The following is a 21549-nucleotide window of genomic DNA, read 5'->3' as shown; positions in this document are numbered from 1 at the left end:
TACCCAAGGGCATGAATGACCGGCTTATGACATTACAGTTTCCACTGCAGAACAGAAGTCAAGCCACCCTGATCAGCGCCTATGCCCCCACAATGAACAACCTGGATGAGATGAAAGACAAGTTCTATGGAGAACTAGACACCCTACTATCAGCCGTGAGAAGTACCGACAAGCTGATCTTGCTTGGCGATTTCAATGCAAGAGTAGGGTGTGACTCTGCAGTCTGGCAGGGAGTCATCGGGAGGCATAGAGTGGGCAAGTGAAACAGTAATGGCCTACTCTTAAATGAAGACCTGTGCAGCACACGACCTCCTCGTTACCAACATAACCTTCCGTCTGCCTACTCATAACAAGATCTCCTGGATGCACACCCGCTCTAAGCATTGGATCTTATCGACTATGTCATTGTCAGGAGAAAAGACAGGCAGGATGTCAGAGTGACCAAGGCCATGTGTGGTGCTGGCTGCCAAACAGATCACAGGCTCATTGTCTCCAAAATGAGGCTCCGCATCAGACCCAAGAGGCGACCTCAAGGAAGCAAGGTTATGAAAAGAATCAATGCAGCCAAGCTAAAGAACCCCAGCATAGCTTCAGCACTGGCTGAAGACTTCGAAATCAAGCTTGCTGACCTACACCTTGCAGGCAGTGCTGAGGACAACTGGGAATGCTTCAGGGATGCTATTCATACATCTGCGCTGAAGATGCTCAGGCCCCCGACCTGCAAGCAGCATGATTGGTTCGATGAGAATGATGAGGAGATACAGGCTGTACTTGTTGAAAAGCACCATCTTCATCGGGCCTGTCATAACGACCCATCTTCAGCTGCTAAGAAAAATGCTTTTACCGGTGCTTGCAGGACAGTCCAGAATAAACTGCGCAAAATGCAGGGTGAATGGCTGAGCATCAAGGCAGATGAAAAACAGGGATAAGCTGACAGAAAGGACTTGAAACGGTTCTATGAAGCCCTCAACACTCTCTGCGGACCTCAATCTCTCGGGAGCTCCCCCCTCCTGAGTACAGATGGTACAACTCTCATTACAGAGAAGGCTCAGATCCTGCAGAGATGGGCTGAACACTTTGAAGCCGTCCTCAACCAACCATCATCTATTAACAATGAGACAATAGACAGGATTCCCCAGGTTGATATCAACAGCGCCATGGATGACCCAGCAGTAGTAGCCGAAGTCACGAAAGCTGTCAGCCAGCTATCCAGTGGCAAAGCCCCAGGGACAGATGCCATACCCGCAAAGATCTATAAAGCTGCTGGTCCTGCACTTAGCGAGAAGCTCACCGAGTTTTCCAGCCCTTTTGGAAGCAAGGATCCATTCCTCAGGAACTTAAAGATGCTTCCATCATACACCTCTACAAGAGGGAGGGCAATCGGCAAGTATGCGACAACCACCAAGGAATCTCGCTGCTCTCCATCGCAGGAAAAACCCTTGCAAACGTCTTGCTAAATCATCTGGTCACCCATCTGGAGCTGGGCCTGCTTCCAGAGTCACAGTGTGGCTTCTGCAAAGGTCGTGGAACTACTGACATGATTTTTGCTGCATGCCAACTTCAGGAGAAGTGTCAGGAGCTGAATCGCAAGCTCTACATAACCCTTGTTGGCCTTTCGAAAGCCTTTGACACTGTGAGCCGACAAGGCCAGTGGAGGATCATGTCAAAGTTTGGCTGACCCCCCCCAGATTCATTCAGATGGTACGCCAGTTTCATGATGGCATGATGGCCAGAGTACTGGATGGCGGAGAATCCTCTGAGGCATTCCCAGTCACCAGTGGCATCAAACAGGGCTGTGTGCTCGCACCTACACTGTTCAGCATGATGTTTACTGCCATGCTGAATGATGCCTTCCAGGACAGTGTTGCTGGAATCAGCCTCAAGTACAGAGTGGATGGGAAGCTCTTCTACCTGAGGAGACTTCAAGCTATTACCAAAGTGAAAGAGACTGTTCTGAGAGATTTCCTCTTTGCCGATGACTGCGTCCTGTATGCTGGCTCAGAGCCAGAGATGCAAGTCAGCATGGACAACTTTCCCACGGCTTGTGACAACTTTGGACTCACCACCAACATTAAAAAGACAGAAGTCATGCACTAGCCTGCTCCTCATGCACCGTACGCAGAGCCCATAATCACAATCAAAGGGCAGGAACTACAGGCAGTGGACCAGATCACTTATCTTGGCAGCACCCTCTCCCAAGCAGTGACTATTGATACAGAAGTTAACTGCAGAATAGCAAAGGCAAGTTCTGCTTTCGATAGACTGTGCTGCACTGTACTGGAACATCGAGGAATCAGCCCAGCAACAAAACTGAAGGTCTACAGCGCTGTGGTACTCACTATCCTCCTGTATGCCTGTGAAACGTGGACTGTGTATCGAAGGCATGCAAGACAGCGTAATCATTTCCATATGATTTGTCTTCGCAGAATATTACGCATCCTACGGCAAAACAAAGTACCTGACACTAAAGTTCTCTCTGGAGCAAGTCTACCATCAGTCCACACACTGCTGATGAGAGCGCAGACCCGGTGGGCAGGTCATGTCATCCGTATGTCAGACAAGCGCATAACCAAGCAACCCCTTTTTGGGGAACACTCTGCTGGAAGACGCTCACATGGAGGGCAGAAGAAACATTTCAAAGACACACTCAAGGCCTCCCTGAAGTTGTTTGACATAGACACGACCACCTGGGAAACGCTGGCACAAAACCGTCCTACCTGGCGCTGCCTCATTCACAAAGGCTGTCAAGCTCACAAAGCAAGGCGTATTGCTGAAGCACAACTTAAGCGCGAGCTGCACAAGTCCACAGCCACCAGCGCAACAACTACAGTGTCTACACAAGTCTGTCCAATATGTGCCAGGACATTCCATGCCCAAACTGGCCTGATCAGTTATCTTCGGACACACTGCAACCAGCCTCAAAATGACTAATGGTGTTGAGGTCCTCATCAATGACAATGGACGAACAACAAGATTTATATGAGTGATCAATGGTAGCCCCCAGGATATTGTTACTGGGAATTCAGCAATGGTAACATCATTGAATGTCAAGGCAATACAGTCTGATATTCTCTTGCTGGAGATGGTCATTGCCTGGCACTTGAGCGACACACGTTACTTGCCATTTGCCTGGATGTTGTCCAGATCTTGCTGCATAACAACACAGATTGTTTTAGCATCTGAGGAGTTGCAAATGATACTGAACAGTGTGGCAATCGGAACAGAAGACAGCATCTTTATACCCTCTATTTCTCTTTAGGTTCAGTCTAAAACCTAATGCTCAGGTTACTGTTAAGAGCACTACTACTTTGGTGCTTACAGTTTGAAATTTACAAAACTGGCAGCAGGAGCTAATTGACTCATACCACCACACCAAATTTGAGAGGTCCACAACACCATGCTGAAAACTGAATCTATTTATAGTATTTTGTTCCAAGGAGTATTACAGGGCAGGAGGTCATGCTTAAAGATCATCGACTTGAATTGTTAACTTTCCCTTTCTACAGATGCTGTCTGCGCTGCTGATTGTTCCTGCTATTTCTGTTTTTATATCAGATTTCCAATGTATTGTTTTAGCGTTACAAGACAATTTTATTTGTTAATTTTCTTCCACCATTTATTTCCAGCATCTAGTTGACCTGTGAAATGTTAGTGGGACTTGAACCACAGTAATTCTTCTAGTAATGCTGCTCTCACAATGATGTTGGATGGGAATTCTGTCATAGTGAACCAGCATCTAAACACAGATGCATGTCCAAGTCAGGATGCATGACTTGGAGAGAAAATCAAATGTAATGTTTCTCTCACATCATTGAAGAGGAGATGGGAGTCTTGGAGTTGACCGTAAGAGAAACAGGAAAGAAGTATAGAGAGAGAGAGAGAGAAAACAATGGGCAGAAGGGAAGGATAAGGTGAAAGGGGAGGGATGAGAGAGACAGGACAATGAGGAGAGCAAGGAAAGAAGAGATGGAAATACAGAGAGGAGAGGAGACATGATAGATTATGCTCCCACAACTGTTTGTTTGATCATGCAATGTCCTAACAAGTTTCCATATTAAAAAAATCCTTACCTTTCTCTTCAAACTTGTGATTATCTTAAAGTATATGCACTAGTTATGAACTCACTGACAAGTTCAAATGCTTTTCCTACTAAACGTATCAATTCCCATCATAATTAATTATATCCCCTCTTAGCATTCTCTGTTCAAGGGAAAAGAGTGCATTTTTCTTACATTTGTCCTCATAAACTAAAGCCTTTCAATATTTTAGTACAAAAGTTGTGTTTCAGTCATCAAAAATTTAAACAAAGCAGACAAAAGAGAGCAAGATCAATTTTATTTTTGTTACCATGCCGTTCATTGAAAGGAAGTTAATTGGCAAAGTCAACTTGAAATTAGTACTGTATTTTTCATTCACAGAAAAAAAATTACATCTTGAGAAAAAGTTGAACTAACAATTTGCAAAGTTGATGCAACTACATGATAACCAGCCTGTGATGTTATTAAAATCACATTTCTGCTTTTAAGACTACTCTAGTCTATTGAGGGACAACCTGATGCAAATTTTTGCAGAACAAATAAACAGCTAGCACAGGCGACTGCACAAAATTAAACATGCTTTCAAAGAAATAGTCAAGGAAGACCGAGTTTTAACTCTCTGTGGAAAAAAAGTGACCAGTAAGCAAAAGAAGAAATATCTGCCATAACTTATTGTATGGAAGGAGTGTTTTAGATATACTCACCAATTAATTTTGAACTTACTTAATCGAACTTTTACAGATGCATCATAGAAAACATCCTTTCTGGTTGTATCACAGCTCGATATGGCTTTTGCTCGGCCCAAAATCGCAAGAAACTACAAAAGGTCGTGCACGTAGCCCAATCCATCACGCAAACCTGCCTCCCATCCATTGACTCTATCTACGCTTCCTGCTGCCTCGGCAAAGCAGCCAGCATAATTAAGGACCCCACGCACCCCAGACATTCTCTCTTCCACTTTCTTCCGTCAGGAAAAAGATACTAAAGTCTGAGGTCACGTACCAACTGACTCAAGAACAGCTTCTTCCTTGTTGCCACAGACTTTTGAATGGACCTACCTCGCATTAAGTTGATCTTTCTCTACACCCTAGCTATGACTGTAGCACTACATTCTGCACTCTCACATCTCCTTCTCTACGAATGGTATGCTTTGCCTGCATTGTGCACAACAAACAATATTTTTCACCGTATGCTAATACATGTGACAATAATAAATCAAATCAAAAACATTAAAGGCAAAGAATAAAATTAAACAATGAATTAAATTAAACATCGAAAAATATTGACTGGAGGAAGGGAAAAGGACCATTTTCTGGGGAAAGGAAAGATCAGCAGGTAGAGAGGTTGGATAAATATAGCAAAAGGTTAGAGCGGATAAAGAATTTTTTTTTCAAGTTTATTCATTAGTCACAAGTAAGGCTTACATTAACACCGCAATGAAGTTACTGTGAAATTCCCCTAGTCACCACACTCTGGCACCTGTTCAGGTCAATTCACCTAACCAGTACGTCTTTCAAACTGAGGGAGAAAACTGAAGCACCAGAGGAAACCCATGCAGACATAGGGAGAGCATGCACACTCCATACAGACAGTGATCCAAGCCAGGAATCAACCTGGGTTCCTGGCACTGTGAGGCAGCAGTGCTAACCACTGTGCCACTGGCAATTTGTGAAAGAGTAGCATGATCTTGGCTTTTTGTACATATGGGATCTTTTTCCTGTATGAAGGTTTTTTTTGAAATAGTGCCTGAAAACTTATTATTTAAAATGAAGGCTGGTATATTATCCAACAAAAGTCAATTCACTAGTTTTAAAATGGTGTTACACAGAGAGCAATAACATTTTATTAGTCTTTCTGTTGTTCATATAAAATTTTCACCAAAATAAAAGTTCTGAAAACATAACTGAACCTTCTAATCAGTGGCACCTGAGCCCAGACTTCTGAATAGGCCTCCTTGCCATAACTGTTCTTGGAGTCCTTCCCTGTAGTGCAAAGCATCAGGGAAATCCAAGTCACTTTCCTTTTTTTACAGCTACTGTATTCAACAAAGTTTAAATGTCTCAAAGCCACATTGAGAAGCTATGGATAGAAGGTAAGTGGATAAGGGAGTAGGTGAAGGGATAGAATGTGTCAGAGATTCAGAACTCGGGGTGAGGGAGAGGGGGGCTCAGGGCAAATAGTTGGGACAGGAGGGATAGAAGAGGGATGTCAGAGACATAGTCAGGTGGTCAGGGAATAGTTGGATCGGAGGTAGTTGGGGGATCAGGAGGGATAGTCATGAGTCAAGGTCACCACCAATGCACAGTAGCAGCAGCAATGCATACAACCTACAAAATGCACTACAACAACTCACCAAGGCTCCTTTGACAGAAGGACAAGGACAGCAAATGTATGGAACCACCATCACCAGCAAGTTCCACCCAAGCTACACAACATCCTGACTTGGAACTATATTGAGATTCAGAGATGGGCAATAAATGCTGGCCTCGTCAACGACACCCACGAAAGGAAAAAAATACACCACCTAGTTTGAGAAAATTAAGTCTATTAAAGGTAATACATTGAAATTTTTGTGGTTTTTAACATGTTGGAACTTCTTCAATGTTTAAAAATTCAGGTCCTCCTCATTTAATGAAAATTAAGAGATTATTTGGAAAAATCAGGATCCCCACAGCACAAAGCTATTTGAAAGTCAAACTATTTCCTAGTACCTTTCTTCACCCTCCCTCTGCCTTAATCAATAATTTCCCACTCTCTAACCCTACTTAATCTGAAGACAGCATTTGGTCAGTTTTCAAAATTGGCACTCTGGTCCCAGGCACTCTTGCTGCAACTGTACAGGGCACTGGTGAGGCCGCAGCTGGAGTACTGTGTGCAGTCTTGGTCGCGCAAGGATATCTTGGCCTTGGAGGGAGTGCAGAGGAGGTTCACTAGGTTGATACCGGAGTTGAGGGGGTTGAACTATGAAGAGAGGCTGAATAGACTGGGCTTGTACTTGTTGGAGTTTAGAAGGATGAGGGGGGATCTTATAGAGATGTATAAGATGATGAGGGGGATGGATAGGATAGAGGTAGAGAGATTCTTCCCGCTCAGAAAGGACAGCAGGACTAGAGGGCACAACCTCAAGATAAGGGGGGTTTAGAACGGAGTTGAGGAGGAACTTCTTCACTCAAAGGGTGGTGAATCTTTGGAATTCTCTGCCCGTTGAAGTGGTGGAGGCTACCTCGCTAAATATATTTAAGACACGGGTAGATAGGTTTTTGGTAGACAAGGGGATTAAGGGTTATGGGGAGAAAGCCGGAAAGTGGAACTGAGCCACTTCAGATCAGCCATGATCTTACTGAATGGCGGGGCAGGCTTGAGGGGCTAGATGGCCTACTCCTGCTCCTGCTCCTATTTCTTATGAGGTGCCAGATCTGTTCGGAGTGTCATCCATACTGAACCCTTCTGACTCAGAAGAGAGAATTCAAAACAGTCAGTCATCATTCTGTCCAAATGCAAGTGCTCTGCTAGATGTCGATCCACTATTTAGGGGTCCATATACTAATCTGCATTAACTAATGCAGTCTCAATTGGTACTGAATGAGACCCAAAGTTTAACATTCTACTGTAATTTGTAGCGAAACTGAATGCCCAGTTTCTGAAAACAGAATTTGTTTTGAAATAGCTACAGTTGTTACCTCAGAAACTATTAGGACAATTCCCTCTTTAATTTACTAGGGCATCTCAAAGCCAGTGACCTAGATTACAACAGCTTGACAGGTTTGAACTGGAGAATTTCACAATGCACTGCATATGTTCCACAACACAGTTTCCCCAAAATGTGTTCTAATTGACAATTTCAAAAATATCACACACCTGCAGCAAAAATCACATAATTCTCTTTCTTGTGTAATAAATTATTTCCTTGCTGTACAGACTACCCATTTATTTAGCCTAACCTTAAAATATTCTGGTATATGCACTGCTAAGTAAGAGGACATCTCTCTTCTTAAATCTAGATTCTGTCACTGAAATGAAATAACATAAACTTTCTCAAATTTTCTATTTCCAATGAAAACTCATTTACTCCACTAATCCCTCTAACTCTACGCATCCCGGGACACTAAGGGGCAATTTAGCATTGCCAATGCACCTGACCTGCATATCTTTGGACTGTGGGAGGAAACCCACACAGACACAGGGAGAACATGCAAACTCCATGTAGACAGTGGCCCAAGTCAGGAATCGAAGCAGGTCCCTGGAACTGTGAGGCATCAATGCTAACCACTGTGTTGCCCCTTTAAGACTGTATGGGAAATGCTTTCAGAAAGTTATGGATACAAACCAGGATCATCAAAACATTCAGCAGTGCACTGTGAAGCACTTGTTAGTACAGAAAGAATCATTGGGGAACTTGTTTTAATTCAACACCAAGATTACCTATGAAAAATATCCACTAAAACTAACACAACAAAATCAAAAAGAGCTGGGAAACCCCAGCATCTGTGGAGAGAGAACAGAATTTTGAGTCTGGAAGACCCTTCATCAGAGCTCTCTGTATTAAACTAAATTGCTCCTTTTAATATGTTATTGGGGATGTGGTTAGCTCAGTTGGCTAGTGAATCAGATTTTCACCAATAGCATAGGGGTTCAAGCCTTGTTCCAACGAATTAGGCTCAGTCCTGCCACTTTGCCCTACGCATAATAAAAACAAATTACAGTACTTTGTCATAATTTGTGAATAATAGCCAAGGACCTTTGGGCAGGGAATCCAAGAAGAACATAAGGATGTGTGAAAATTTATCTCATAAACCAGCTGCTAACACTTTATTCACTTCTTGGAACATCTTTAAACAAGTGTCCTAGATTTCATCATTTAAGTAACATTCTTAAAGTTCATCTAAGTCTCACTTCTGTCATATGCTACCAAAAAAAGATAGGTGAAGTAAAAATATTCATGCACACCTTGGTAAGGTTAAGAGTTAGCTTACTTCAGTGCCAGCATTGAGAGTCAAAAGCTATTCAGCTCAAGTCACATTTCATTGGCACTTCAGCACTGTTCACAGGCAGGAGTCAGAGTGCTGCCTCTTGTCGGAGATGTTAAAACAGCACTTCCAAGCTGTGGGTCATTGCCCTAAATTGCAGTTACAGAGGCAGTAGACCACACCATAAGATCTCCCTCCTTCAAGACTACACCCCGCACCAAGACTCAAACAGTATCCAGTTCTTCCCTTGCCCAGCTCACCTCTCAACCTCGCTCTTCGAGTCAGCGAGGAGACTTTTACCAATGCCAACACCATGGACAACAAGTTTGACGTATGAATCATTGATTTTTCCTCCCTCACTTCATCTTTCTACCTGCTCCAATCTCGGCACTGATAGCCTGGGTTCCAGGGAATATTTTCTTCTCCAAGACCAATTTTTAAAAAATAGAATGCACAGAACTCAATGACTTGGGAGTCGGGGGAGGGTGGGAGTGGGTGGTTGTGGCAGAGTAACCTGCCTAATTATTACATGATCCAGTCTAAAAAGGTTACTGCATCAATTGCACAGTTTTCCTCTAAACATTAGTTTAGTCAAGTAGAATGAAGAGTGACCTTTACAACAGCAAATGTTACTTAAAAATGTGAGGAAAACATGAAATTCTTCATAGGCAGTCACTGGTAGGCACAACAAAGGCAAGAAGTTGATGAATCATCCACGCACGGCTTGAGCACTTGGGCTCAGGCTCAAAATATTAGATCTGCTGGTACTCTCAGCTGGATGACCTGTGAATGTGGAAGAGGAGTGCGTGTGTGTGTGTGTAGGGTCTCTAGGAGGTACGTATGCGTGCGTGTGTATCTGTATAGGAGAGATGTGTGTGTGTGTGTGTGTGTGTGTATATAGGTGGTGTGTGGGGCACATGTTGGAGGCGGGGTGTAGAGGGACCTCACAGTACTCTGTCAGTAGAGAATATGGAGAGCTTGGCTAAAGCTTGTAGGTACCATAAATTACATTTTTACAAATTACTTTAAAAAACAGATTTTCATATTTACATAATACAAATAATTACATACTGGATGCTATTACGCTGCATTATTTGCCTTTTTTAGTTGGCACCTGGGATCACATTAATTTAAAATTTTTAAAATGGGATTGGAAAAAAGTTTGGAACACACTGTATTAAACAAAAAGTTCTATATGGTTGCTTAAGATCCTAGTGCACTTTTCCAATAGCAGGGAATTTCTCCAGTGGCCTAACATTTATCCCTCAACCAACACCAGATTAATTGAACATTCATTTGAGTATTTGTGGAATCTAGTTGTACATAATTTGGCTGGTCATATATCTAGAGTGACAACATTTAAACAAAAAGGTCTGAGGCACCGAGGTTTTGAAAGGGGCTCTATAAATGCAAGTTATTTCCTTTATTTAGTCTGTCTTTCTCTTGATAACCTTTCTTGTGTCATCTCAATATACTATAACAAGCACACAAGTAGCTATGAAGAGTTGGTGGATTTGTTTGCAGAAGCATAGGCAAGCGGAACAATTAACAAGAAGGTTGCAATGTCTTCCCACAAAGTCAACCAACATCAGATGGCACAGAAACTCAATTACTCATTCATGCATTAACATATTAGGCTGATAGAAGTAGGTAAAGGGGAGGTATAAGGTGCAATACAATTTGGAACTATATTTCAGGAAGCATAAGTCAAAGGGTGAGTCCCAACATCCTGAATTTAATTATTTCACCCTGTGCCCACAGTTCTTTGCAATACAGCACATCCTTCAGACTGAAAGCTGACCAGTTATCGGAAAATGAGGAAATGCACAATTAAATTGTTCATGTAGTATTTTAACCAGGAACACAGCTTAATTCTCAGGCACTTAAGGGAAATCATGGTGCCAAAGTTCCATTGCTATTAAGATCCCTATTCTGTCAGCCTTCTTGTTCCCAGCAAAAATGTCAAAAGGAAACACTAACAATGTGAAAGTCTAACAATTTAAACAACAGTATTGTTAAAAAATTACTAACATCGATGTTGACAGATCCAGTCTACCCCAATCAAGAAAAACATTTCTTTACATACTCACTAAGGCATATATTCTTTTGATATATGACTACCTCCCTATGTTGTTGCAATTGTCTTTTTAAAATGTGTTTTCCTCAACAAATACAAACCAAGCTGCTGAACACACAGGCATGACCCCAAATTCACAAAGTTTATAACTGCCAGTAGCATAACTAAGGAAACAGGTAACTAAGGTAACTACAAGTAATAACGTAGTTCTATTATTAGTTACCCATTATGCAGGACGTCTGCAAACCTTAATGCATGCACCTTCTTTAATCTTTATCAGTTATCAAATGCAAACAGATGATAATGGATAGTTTTCAGTGATCAGCAATTAAAGCATCACATTCTCATGATACTGTTGACATGTCCACACATTTCAATAGAATTCACTGAACAGTAATTTGATGAAAGTTCAGACTCTCTTGCTCTCCCCTCCGAAGCTGAAGAGCACGAACGTCAAATACAATTCTTCTTATCTGAAACTAAACAGCCTAAATGCATTTATGTCACCTCAAGGTGTCATCATCAAAAACAGCTTCTGCTCCTTTCCCATTTCAGCACTCCATAGGAACCCTTCCCTCTGTGACACCCGATCCACTTCTCAATCACGCACCAACACCCTCTCCCCTTCTGATGGCACCAAACCATGTAGACAGAGATTCAACCTTTTACCTCGTCCCTTTGCCCAAGGCACCAAACATTCCTTCAAGTTGGAACAGCAATATTTCTTTCCATTTACTATATAGTATTTGCTGCTCGCTATGCAGTCTGCTTTACATGGGGTAGCACAGTGATTAGTACTGCTGTTTCACAGTGCCAGGGAATGGGTTCGATTTCGGCCTTGGGTGACTATGGAGTTTGTGCATTCTCCCCATGTCTGAGTGGGTTTCCTCTAAAAGTTCTGGTTTCGCTCCCATAATGCAAAGATGTGCAAGTTAGGTGATGGACCGTACTAAATGGCTGCTTAGTGTCCAAAGATGTGTAGGCTAAGTATATTAGTTGTGGTAAATACGCAGGGTTATGGAGATAAGGCAGGGGACCTGGGCGAGATGCTCTTTGGAGAGTCAGTGCAGACTCAAAGGGCTAGATGGCCTGTTTCTGCACATTAGGGAGTCTATGGTACACAAGGAAGACCAAATACAGATTGCATAATCATTTTGCAGACATGACCCCGAGGTTCCAGTCACCTGCCATTATAATCCCCCACCATGCTCCCACTCTGACTGCTCTGCCTACAGCCTCCTGCAGCATTGCAATGCAGCTCAATGAATCTTTCAGACTCAATACTGACGTCAACAATTTCAGAGCATAACTTCTGCCCCATTTTGCTTCCTTTGTTTTTGCTAATTTTGGTTATTCTCTCTTTTTGTTTTGCTTGTAGACAGCAGCTCTTCATGATTTACCATTCACATTTTTTCAGGACACATTTTTTATTCCTCTACTTGTCAACTTTCCACTTCCTTTGGCATTTCATCACCAATCCTTCTGTCATTCACCTCACCTGCCTTTCACCATGTCACAGACCTTCTCTCTTGTTCTTTTGCACACCCTAGACTCTTCTAAAAACCCATTACATGTCCAAATTTTCCCAGATTACTTTTAAATGAAATTCCATTCAATGTTAATTCATTTTTCTCTCTCACCCTCCCATTTCAGGACCACACAGAGTGAGGAAATAGAACAAAATGGTATTAAGCAGTGGAGGAGAAAGTGCTGCTTTCATTTCTGTCTCTAGTCTTTGATTTATTTGATAGTAAACTCACAAGTTTGAGGTTTCCCTCTACGTCAGGTGGATGGAGAGTTCTGGCCTCAGACAGAGCATATAACAGCACAGACAGTTTACAGACTACTGATTCTAATTAGTAATCTGTAAACTTTCTGTGCTGTTATATGCTCTGTCTGAGGCCAAAACTCTCCATCCACCTGACTTGAGGGAAACCTCGAAAGCTTGTGAGTTTACGATCAAGTAAATCGGTTGGACTTAAACCTGGCGTTGTCAGACTTCTTACTGTGTTTACCCCTGTCCAACGCTGGCATCTCCACATCTAGTCTTTTCAGCAGAGCAAAAAGATGGAGGGTGAGGAAAATCCTCCACTCTATTATTTATAAGTATAAAGCTGGCACAGTTCCAGAAGTGGGCATTAAAACATTTTTGCAATTTTCATTCAGGCAGCCACATTTTCAAAATCTTTCTAAATCATACCTGCAAAATGAAGGTGCGATCCACGCACTGGAGACAGGAGGAGTTTAAAGAGAGGTAAAAGTGATTTTGCCGCCTTCACAGTTCATCATGAAATGTTGCAAATTGAGTTATATTTCTGTTTGTTATAACTATAAGATTATTATTTTTTGCGTCTGCATCTTTAAATTTAAGATAAAATGAAGAGGCTTGTGCCCCGTTCTGAAGTCTGCCTGAGAGGTTTAAATTGTTAGAGAACAAAAGAAAGCTTGTTTTACTGAGGAGAAGATGCGAAGTATTTTCATTTGGAGACAATGGCAGCAACCTGTGTGTTAACAGTGGAGCATGAGATTCTCCATGGTCCAAGAAAAGTGTTGAAAATGTCCTGCTTTAAATTGTCAATTTAGTTCCAGGACAGCTAATTAGCATTTCTACCAAGATACAAAGCCTGTGAGATTCAAGTTGCCAGGGGGAAGTTTGCAGAGGAAGCCACTGTAAAGGTCAGGTTACAGGCTTTCCTAGAACATCATTGATTATAACAGTTTTTTTGGGCTGCTATGGTCTATATTGTTTGGCAAATAGGAGTGTGGGTGAAAGCTCAGGCTTGGATTGAAAATATCAAATTTGTGGGGAGGTAAAATGAGGCCGGAAGAGTTGCTGAGCTCGAATTAGCTAAAGTCTTTAGGAAAAGAAAACGTTACAGTGAAAGACAGTTCTAAGATTGAAAATTACCAGGTCAAGAAAAGAAGAGGAATAATCCCTTGGAAGCTCAGCATTGTTTTGGACTGAATCTGGGAGAATTGAGTTCCTATGTAAAGGATAGCATGAAGTACAATGTGAAGCCTAAATGTACACACTTAAGTTTACATTATACAATTAGTATGAGTTGAGGGTGAATTACCTCTAAGCTGCACACCTGTATGCTACACAATGGTCTATCGAGTGTTGCAGTTAATTATTGGCCATGCACATCCTTAGTGATGCAAGGTGTTGAAATAATGAGGGCACTCAACAGTGAGTTTGAACTTGGTGGGATGAGGGGGAGATGTGGGGAAATTAAACATAAAATCTAACGCAGCAGCAAAATCGTGAGCATCAAAAGAGAGACAGCCAGCGAGAGCGAGACAGACAGAGCGAGCGAGCAAGGGAGGCGGGGAGGGAGAGTGAGGGGGATGGGGGGACGCAAGGTGAGTGACAGAGAGATAGATTAGCAAAAAAAATGCAGCTGTGACAATAGGAACAGCAAGTTTAAGAAAAATAGAATCAATGATTAGAGGAGCCAAAATTGCAGGAGACGAGGAATGTATGATTGGAGGAGCAGTGAGCTTGAGCAAGGAGAAGGAGATTGTGGTGTGGTTGGAGGGAGAAAGTGTGTTCGGAGGGAGAAAGTGTGTTCAGAAGTGTGTAATATGCAGCACGCAAGGAGGCGGTAAAGGCCTTGGAGCCACAGCAGACATTGAGCACTTCAGGCAGTGAGAGCACACGATTCATCTATAAAGGGTTGTAGCAGAGGGAGTGACTCAGGCATATTTCCTGGTGCAGGTCAACCTCTGAGGGAGGAAAGGGACTGAGACAGATTAAAGTGGAGTGTCTGGTTGCTTTCCCTGGATTATGGTAAGACTGCTCCCCAATCAGCAGCTCTCAATACCTAGGATTCAACCTGGAGTTGAAAACCCCAGTAAAGTGTGCAGCAATTGAAAGTCAGGAACCTATAGGTCATGTTGAGCTATGCCCATATACACATTCTGGGGGTGAAGTTGATCAATAGATTTAGTCTCAGTGATACCTCAATATTTTCTGATGGGTAGGTATATGATGCAGATCGTATTATTGATCATACATAAGGAGTATGAGCAATAAATATCTACTTTAGAATTGGCTGAACCACTTGGGACAGCCTGGAAATGGCAAGGTAATTTAAATTGTCCAGATTAATAGATAATGAATAGAACCATAGAAAATTACAGCTCAGAAACAGGCCTTTTGGCCCTTCTTGACTATGCCAAACCATTTTTTGCCTAGTCCCACTGACCTGCACTTGGATCATACCCTTCCACATCCCTCTCATCCACATACCCGTCCAAGTTTTTCTTAAATGTTAAAAGTGACCCCGCATTTACCACTTTATCCAGCAGCTCATTCCACATTCCCACCATTCTCTGTGTGAAGAAGCCCCCCATAATATTCCCTTTAAACTTTTCTCCTTTCACCCTTAACCCATGCCCTCTGGTTTTTTTCTCCCCTAGCCTCAGTGGAATGAAAGATCAGATTATGTGAGTTTCATTTCATTGCTCGGCAAGATTAATGAATTTTTAAACTGCGTGCATCTTCTCCGCTTATTCCTAATTTTCTGTCAATGTGATCTATTTTGTCATGAAAGAGAAGCAACAGTTCAGGTATTGGGATGTGAGCTGAGGTGAACAAAGAGACACACGAGAAGAAAGGGAGGACATGAGAAAGGAAAGGAAAATGGGACGAGTGAGGAAATAAGCGCATTTTGAGAATTGATAGTACAATATTCAGGGAGCTTTGAGGGAAGAGACAGTGGGACCAATGAGAAGAGATCAATGCTGCCTCCAAGGTCCACACAGCAATATGGAATGCACCATACACTGAAATAAACATACTGCTCCTTCATGAAATTTTAGTTACTTTTAAAATATAAACTGCAGATGGACAAAAATATAGTTTTCAGAAGAATTTTAGCCTACCCAGTAATACGAAAAATTAGAGGGAACATTGGTAGTGGGTTCGGTGCTGGGGGTGGGTGAGGGGTACATTACACAGATCTCAGATACTGGGCCAAAGTCTCTAGGAATGGAGATGAACCTTTTGCCTGGTTGCCTTGTCGTCAGCCCACCTCTATCTCCATCTCAGACCAAACTCCAAGCCACTCCACCCGCCATAAGATAAAAGTCCAGCCTGCCAGCACTAATGAAGTGGAGGCAGGATTGTGACAGTGGGTAAATTCCTGACTCCCAATGTTTGCCTCTCTGGTCCTGTCCCTTGTCTAGCATGCTTAAAACACTTTCTAGCCATCAAGTGTTGCCAAGTTACTATCTGTGCATATCTTTAAATCTTGTTTAGAAGTTTTCCAGTAGTATGATTTTGATCTTGTTGACAAAATTTCCAGAACCAGATAGAACAAAGCTTTGGCTTTGCTGTAATTTTTTAACAGTTGGCAATACCTCATTGATAATGAAGTCAACAAATAATCAGAATTATTCTGCATACTTTTGAGTAAGTCTAAACGACTGTCTGTACCTCAAGTTCACAAGAACAAGTGCCCCTAATGACCAAATCGATTCTGAATGTGTTATCACAAACATTCATACTTTTAGAATTATACTTTAGGATTAGATTAAATATTCTAAAGTAGAAATTACATTTATGTTGCCTTACTTGTGGATTGTATACATAGCAGGTGGCATTTTTGAGGATTGCTGAATACAACTGCATGGCAATTTCAGGTAGACAATTATTTTTCATGTCAAAAAAAGTAACTCTGAATTAGTTATGGATCAGAACAAAGATTAGTTCTAACCTGGTGACATTTTGTTCAAACATGTATGAAAGTCAATGCTGACCACAAACCTGCACAAAATATTCCTGGTACCTCACTGCGCAGTATAACTGTTCGGACATTTTTATCACGTTTCATTTCTTCTATAGCTTCTGTCATCTAAACAAAAGAAAATATTAAAATAGTAGTCAAAAAGTTCCTTGTAACAATATCAAAAGAATAGAATTGATAGCATAAAAACAGCTATTCAGCCCAACTTGTCTGTTCAGGCATTTATTGCAAAACACAAATACCCTCTCCCCCTATCTGCATATCCATCAATTTCTTTCACCCTTATGTGCTTATTTCACTTCCCCTCAAAACATCTATGCTGTCCCCCTCAATCACTCTATCTGGCAACAATTTCCACATTCTAACCACTCAATGGGTAAAGAAGTTTCTACTGAATTTTCACTAAATTTATTAGACCTTATAATTACAGCTTCTAGTTTTGAATACATTTACAAGTGGAAACACCTTCCCCACATCTAGCCTAGCAAAGCACCTAATAATTAACTTAACAAGCTCTACAATATGACCTCTCAGACTTAGGAAAGAGCACTGGAATGTTCACTCGTTCACAATGGTTATAACCTCTCAATTCTGGAATCATCCTTATAAATCCTAGTTCCATCTTCACTAGTAACTCTATGTCCTTTTTGCTGCACTTAATGTAACTTCTCTGCTTTTCAATTCTATTCCTTTAGAAATCCCAATTTGTTTTAAATTTAAAATGTCCTTGTTAACTTGCATTGTTACTATTAATGATTTCTGCATTTGTAGCCTAGATCCCTTTACTCTTCTCCCCCATTCAGATTTTTATTTTCGAAGGATTGTGCGGCCGCTTTACTCTCCTACCAAAATGCACAACCTCACATTTATATCAAAATATTAATTTGTCATTTACGAACCAGCTTTGAATTTTATTATTGTCATGAGCTATTCAGCCCAACTTGTCCGTTCAGGCATTTATTGCAAAACACAAATATCTTCTCCCCATCTGCATATCCATCGATTTCTTATTTCCACCGTCTTCCTCAGTTTCACCTATTAACATCTAATCTGGCGTCATCAGAAATGTTTAAATTGTTCTTTTGGTTCCTGAGTCTACATTGTAAATGATGAACAGCAATTGTCACGATATAGATTTGTGGAATATCACTTCCTATTTTCCACCAGTCTCCATAACTACTCTTGATCCCAACCCTCGGCTTTCTGTTTTGCAACCAGCTTGCTATCCATTCATCCGTTTGTCTCCTGACTTCACATGCTCTGATTGTAGGCAAGAGTCTACTACATAGTTTATCAAATGCTTTTTTAACATCTACTCCTTGTTGACTCTATTACTTCTTCAAAGAATTCTGTAAAGTTGCTTATACACGACTTCACCTTTGATATCCAGGTGCCCTATGTTTTGTTACATTTTCAGCATCCAGCTGTCTTTCTATCACATCTTTGAGTCAGGATTTCACTATCTTTATGACCACCAACTTTAAGCCAACCAGTCTATAGTTCCCTGGGCTTGTTCTGTTTCTCTTTTTCAATAAGAAAATAACATTGGAACTCTTCTGGCATCATACAGTTTTGTAATTAATTTATATAAATATATAATCATGTTTCCACTATATGACCAACTATAAATTACAAATTTATATGTATGGTTTGCTTACCATTTCCACAAGGTTTCTGCTGATTGCATTTTTAGACTGAGGTCGATTTATTCCAAATACAACAATTCCTGTTAAAATAAAGTTGAAAATTCTGTTTAACATTGTAGAAGTTCTAACTAAAAATTCACAATAAAATAAATTCTTAGGAAATTTAATGGAATGCTAAAATAATTATGGATAATAAAGGAAATCTTCTTAACAGTCTGAAATATTGAATGAGTACTTTGCATCTGTTTTCAGTTAGAATCCCTGCAGGGCAGAAGGAGGCCATTCGCCCATGGAGCCTACACTGAAAATAGTCCCACCCAGGCTCTATCCCCTAACCACATGTATTTACCCCCTGATAGCCCCCTGACACTAAAGGGCAATTTAGCATGGCCAATCAACCAAGCCAGCACATCTTTGGACTATGGGTGGAAACCCACGGGAAGAACATGCAAACTCCACACAGACAGCGACCCGATGCTGGAATTAAACCCAGGTCCCTGGCACTGTGATGCAGCAGTGCTAACCAACGTGCCACCCTTTTTCTAAAGCCGACTCACAGGTATTTAAGAAGCCTCTTCTTTAAACAAAGGCTGGGAATTAACTCGGATCCCAGGTGCTTGAGGCAGCAGTGCTAACCACTGTGCCACTTAAGGTAAGAATGAAGTTAATATCACAACAGAAGAGAGGAGGGTAGAGATATCGGATTGATCAAAAATTGATAAAAAGGTGCTAAATGCATTTTTAAAATTCAAAATTAATAAATCACCAGTCCAGATGGAGATGGCAGAAGCTTTGACCACCATATTTAAATCCTTCTTGGATATAACAGTAATGCCAGAAGTCTGGAGGATTACAAATCTTACACACCTGCTTAAGGAGGGGGAAGAACCAGGAAAATGCAAGCCAGAAAGTCTAGTATCAGTGGTAGTAAAACTACTAGTAACCATTGTCAAGTATAAATTTCTCACATGAAGCAGCACAGATTAACAGGGTTCGGCCGACATGGATTTGTTGAAAGCAAATGGTGTCTGAAGAACTTGTGAGTTCTTTGGTGAAGTAAGAGAGAAAGAGTTAATGAAACTAGAACAGATGTTGCTGTACATTCCAAAAGGCATTTGATAAAGTACCAAATAATAGTCTTATTAGGAAAATCGAAGCACGTGGGATTAAAGGGGCTATGATAATTTAAATGCATAATTCTTTAAGGGATAGGCGAGATGGTAGGAATGAATGGATATTTTTCTGATTGGTGAGAACTATACTTTGAGGGCACTCAGAAGCCAGTATTTGGACCACTGTTTTTCTTATATATAAAAAGAAAATGGACTTGAGTATAAAAGTACAATTTTGAAGTTTGCAGATAATACAATTTATCACATTACTAAGTTTCCTCACTAGGATAGTAGCCAAGTTCAGGAGGATAGAAACAGACTGGTGTAATGGCCAAATACAACTTAATGTGAATAAGTATGAAGTGATACATTTTTGGAGAAAGAGAGGCAATATAGTCAAAATGTTATTGCAGGAGTACAGGAACCTAGCAGTGTTTTTCATAAAGCCTTGAAGGTGGCAGGGCAGATGATAAGGAGGTAAGATACTGTACGGGATACTTAAGATTTGTAAATTGGAGCATACAAACAAAGAAGTGTCAGGGGGCTAAGACCTCACACAACATGGCTAGGATTTTCCAGCCTATCCTGTTGGAAGGATCTTCTGGTTCCGCTGAAGATAACACCTGCCCTCTCCCCCCATGCCCCCCTCTCCCCACCTTCCCTGTTGTAGGAGGCCTGGCAGCAGAGCAAGCAAGCCATGCAAACCACCATAGACCTTAATTGGATCAGAAGATCCCACCATTGGCCAATGGTGAGCCAATTTGTCCACCAGAAAACACATGGGGGGGTGGGGGAGCAGAAAATCCAAATGTTTATTTCATTATATATATGTCCTCATGGCTTTTTTTTATTTTAAAAATTGGACAAAGATCTTTTTTAAAATGACCAAAGCCATGTCTGAATGTGACCCTCAAATAAACTGACACCTTGTTATCTCTGAAAAGATCCTAACAAACCCTATGACTGCAGAGATCAAATTCAGCATGAACTATACAAAGGCCATTTACATTTCATTCAGCTTATCCTGGCCAACTGGAGTCAATTCATCTGCTAGGACAGAAGACCTCACAACCTCCTGGTCAAGTCCTAATGGTTGGAGCAATAACAACCTCAGAAACCTAGACAAAAGGATTCACATCCTTGGTTAAAGTTATTGTGAAGAAATGGGGGTCATGTGACATGAACTTGTAGCTGGGAGAACCAGTTATTCTGTCTAGCTGTACTGCAAAACTCAGTCCACTATTTTTCCTTCTACCAAGAAGCAGCACAAAAAGGGGCTCTGCCAAGGTTTGAATGTCTTCCCCATCCCCACCATCTATGCTGTCTTGACTGGAACCTCTATAACATCACCTAGAATTTGATTCATCTCTGTCTATCTTATCATGAACGTTATCTTGACCGGAAAAGTGAATTAATTTTCAACCTGCCAACCTCTGTGAACAAATGTCCCTTTTGACTTTGATTCTGAACACACATAAAACAATAACTATTTTCTTTGTCATCCTTGCTCTGTAAATCTTTCTCTCTGTATGAGTGCACAAGGGGCTACAAAGGAAACCCCTTCCCGTGTTGAGTGTGTGTAAATAAACCAACCCTCAGAGGTTGGGAAAGATGTCACCACTTATAAAGGGGGAGACCAATCAAGCATTTTTTTGTTTATGGATGGATGATGAGAAGAAAACTCAGGGCTTTTTAAATTAATCTCCCACCTGTCTGAAACAGAAATCATATTAAATCTTTACAACTCACTGTGTACAATTTAGGAACAATGTCAAAGTCTTGAAGAAGGTAGGGAAAAGAGGATGAGGAAACTCAAGTGTATGGAGGGATTGGAGAAGCTTGGATTGTTCTCCTTAGAGAAGAGATGGTAACGGATTTTATAGAACAATTGGGGAGAAACTGTTGGTCCATAAACAGCGAATCATTAAAAATAAGTCATCGATTTAAACTGGCAAAAGAG

At 41.2% G+C, this 21549-nt stretch overlaps 1 protein-coding gene across 3 annotated transcripts in view; it reads right to left on the bottom strand.

Moving 5' to 3' along the window:
- The window catches only part of auh (AU RNA binding protein/enoyl-CoA hydratase), a 257979-nt gene that overhangs the window by 215100 nt on the left and 21330 nt on the right, over positions 1 to 21549 (bottom strand). For all 3 annotated transcript variants that reach the window (XM_080188754.1, XM_080188753.1, XM_080188752.1), the window contains exons 2-3: positions 18490 to 18557; positions 16852 to 16939 (exon numbers count right to left, since the gene is read on the bottom strand). In XM_080188754.1, coding sequence (XP_080044880.1) covers positions 16852 to 16939; positions 18490 to 18492 — 91 coding nt within the window. In that variant the 5' untranslated portion in view covers positions 18493 to 18557. The remainder of the gene's footprint in view (positions 1 to 16851; positions 16940 to 18489; positions 18558 to 21549) is intronic.

The sequence above is a fragment of the Carcharhinus amblyrhynchos genome, chromosome 5 (assembly GCF_965287045.1).
Source record: "Carcharhinus amblyrhynchos chromosome 5, sCarAmb.v2.hapA, whole genome shotgun sequence".
In the NCBI taxonomy this organism is placed as follows: domain Eukaryota; kingdom Metazoa; phylum Chordata; class Chondrichthyes; order Carcharhiniformes; family Carcharhinidae; genus Carcharhinus; species Carcharhinus amblyrhynchos.
Note: the sequence above shows the minus strand (reverse complement) of the source record. Positions and strands in the feature narration are given on the sequence as shown.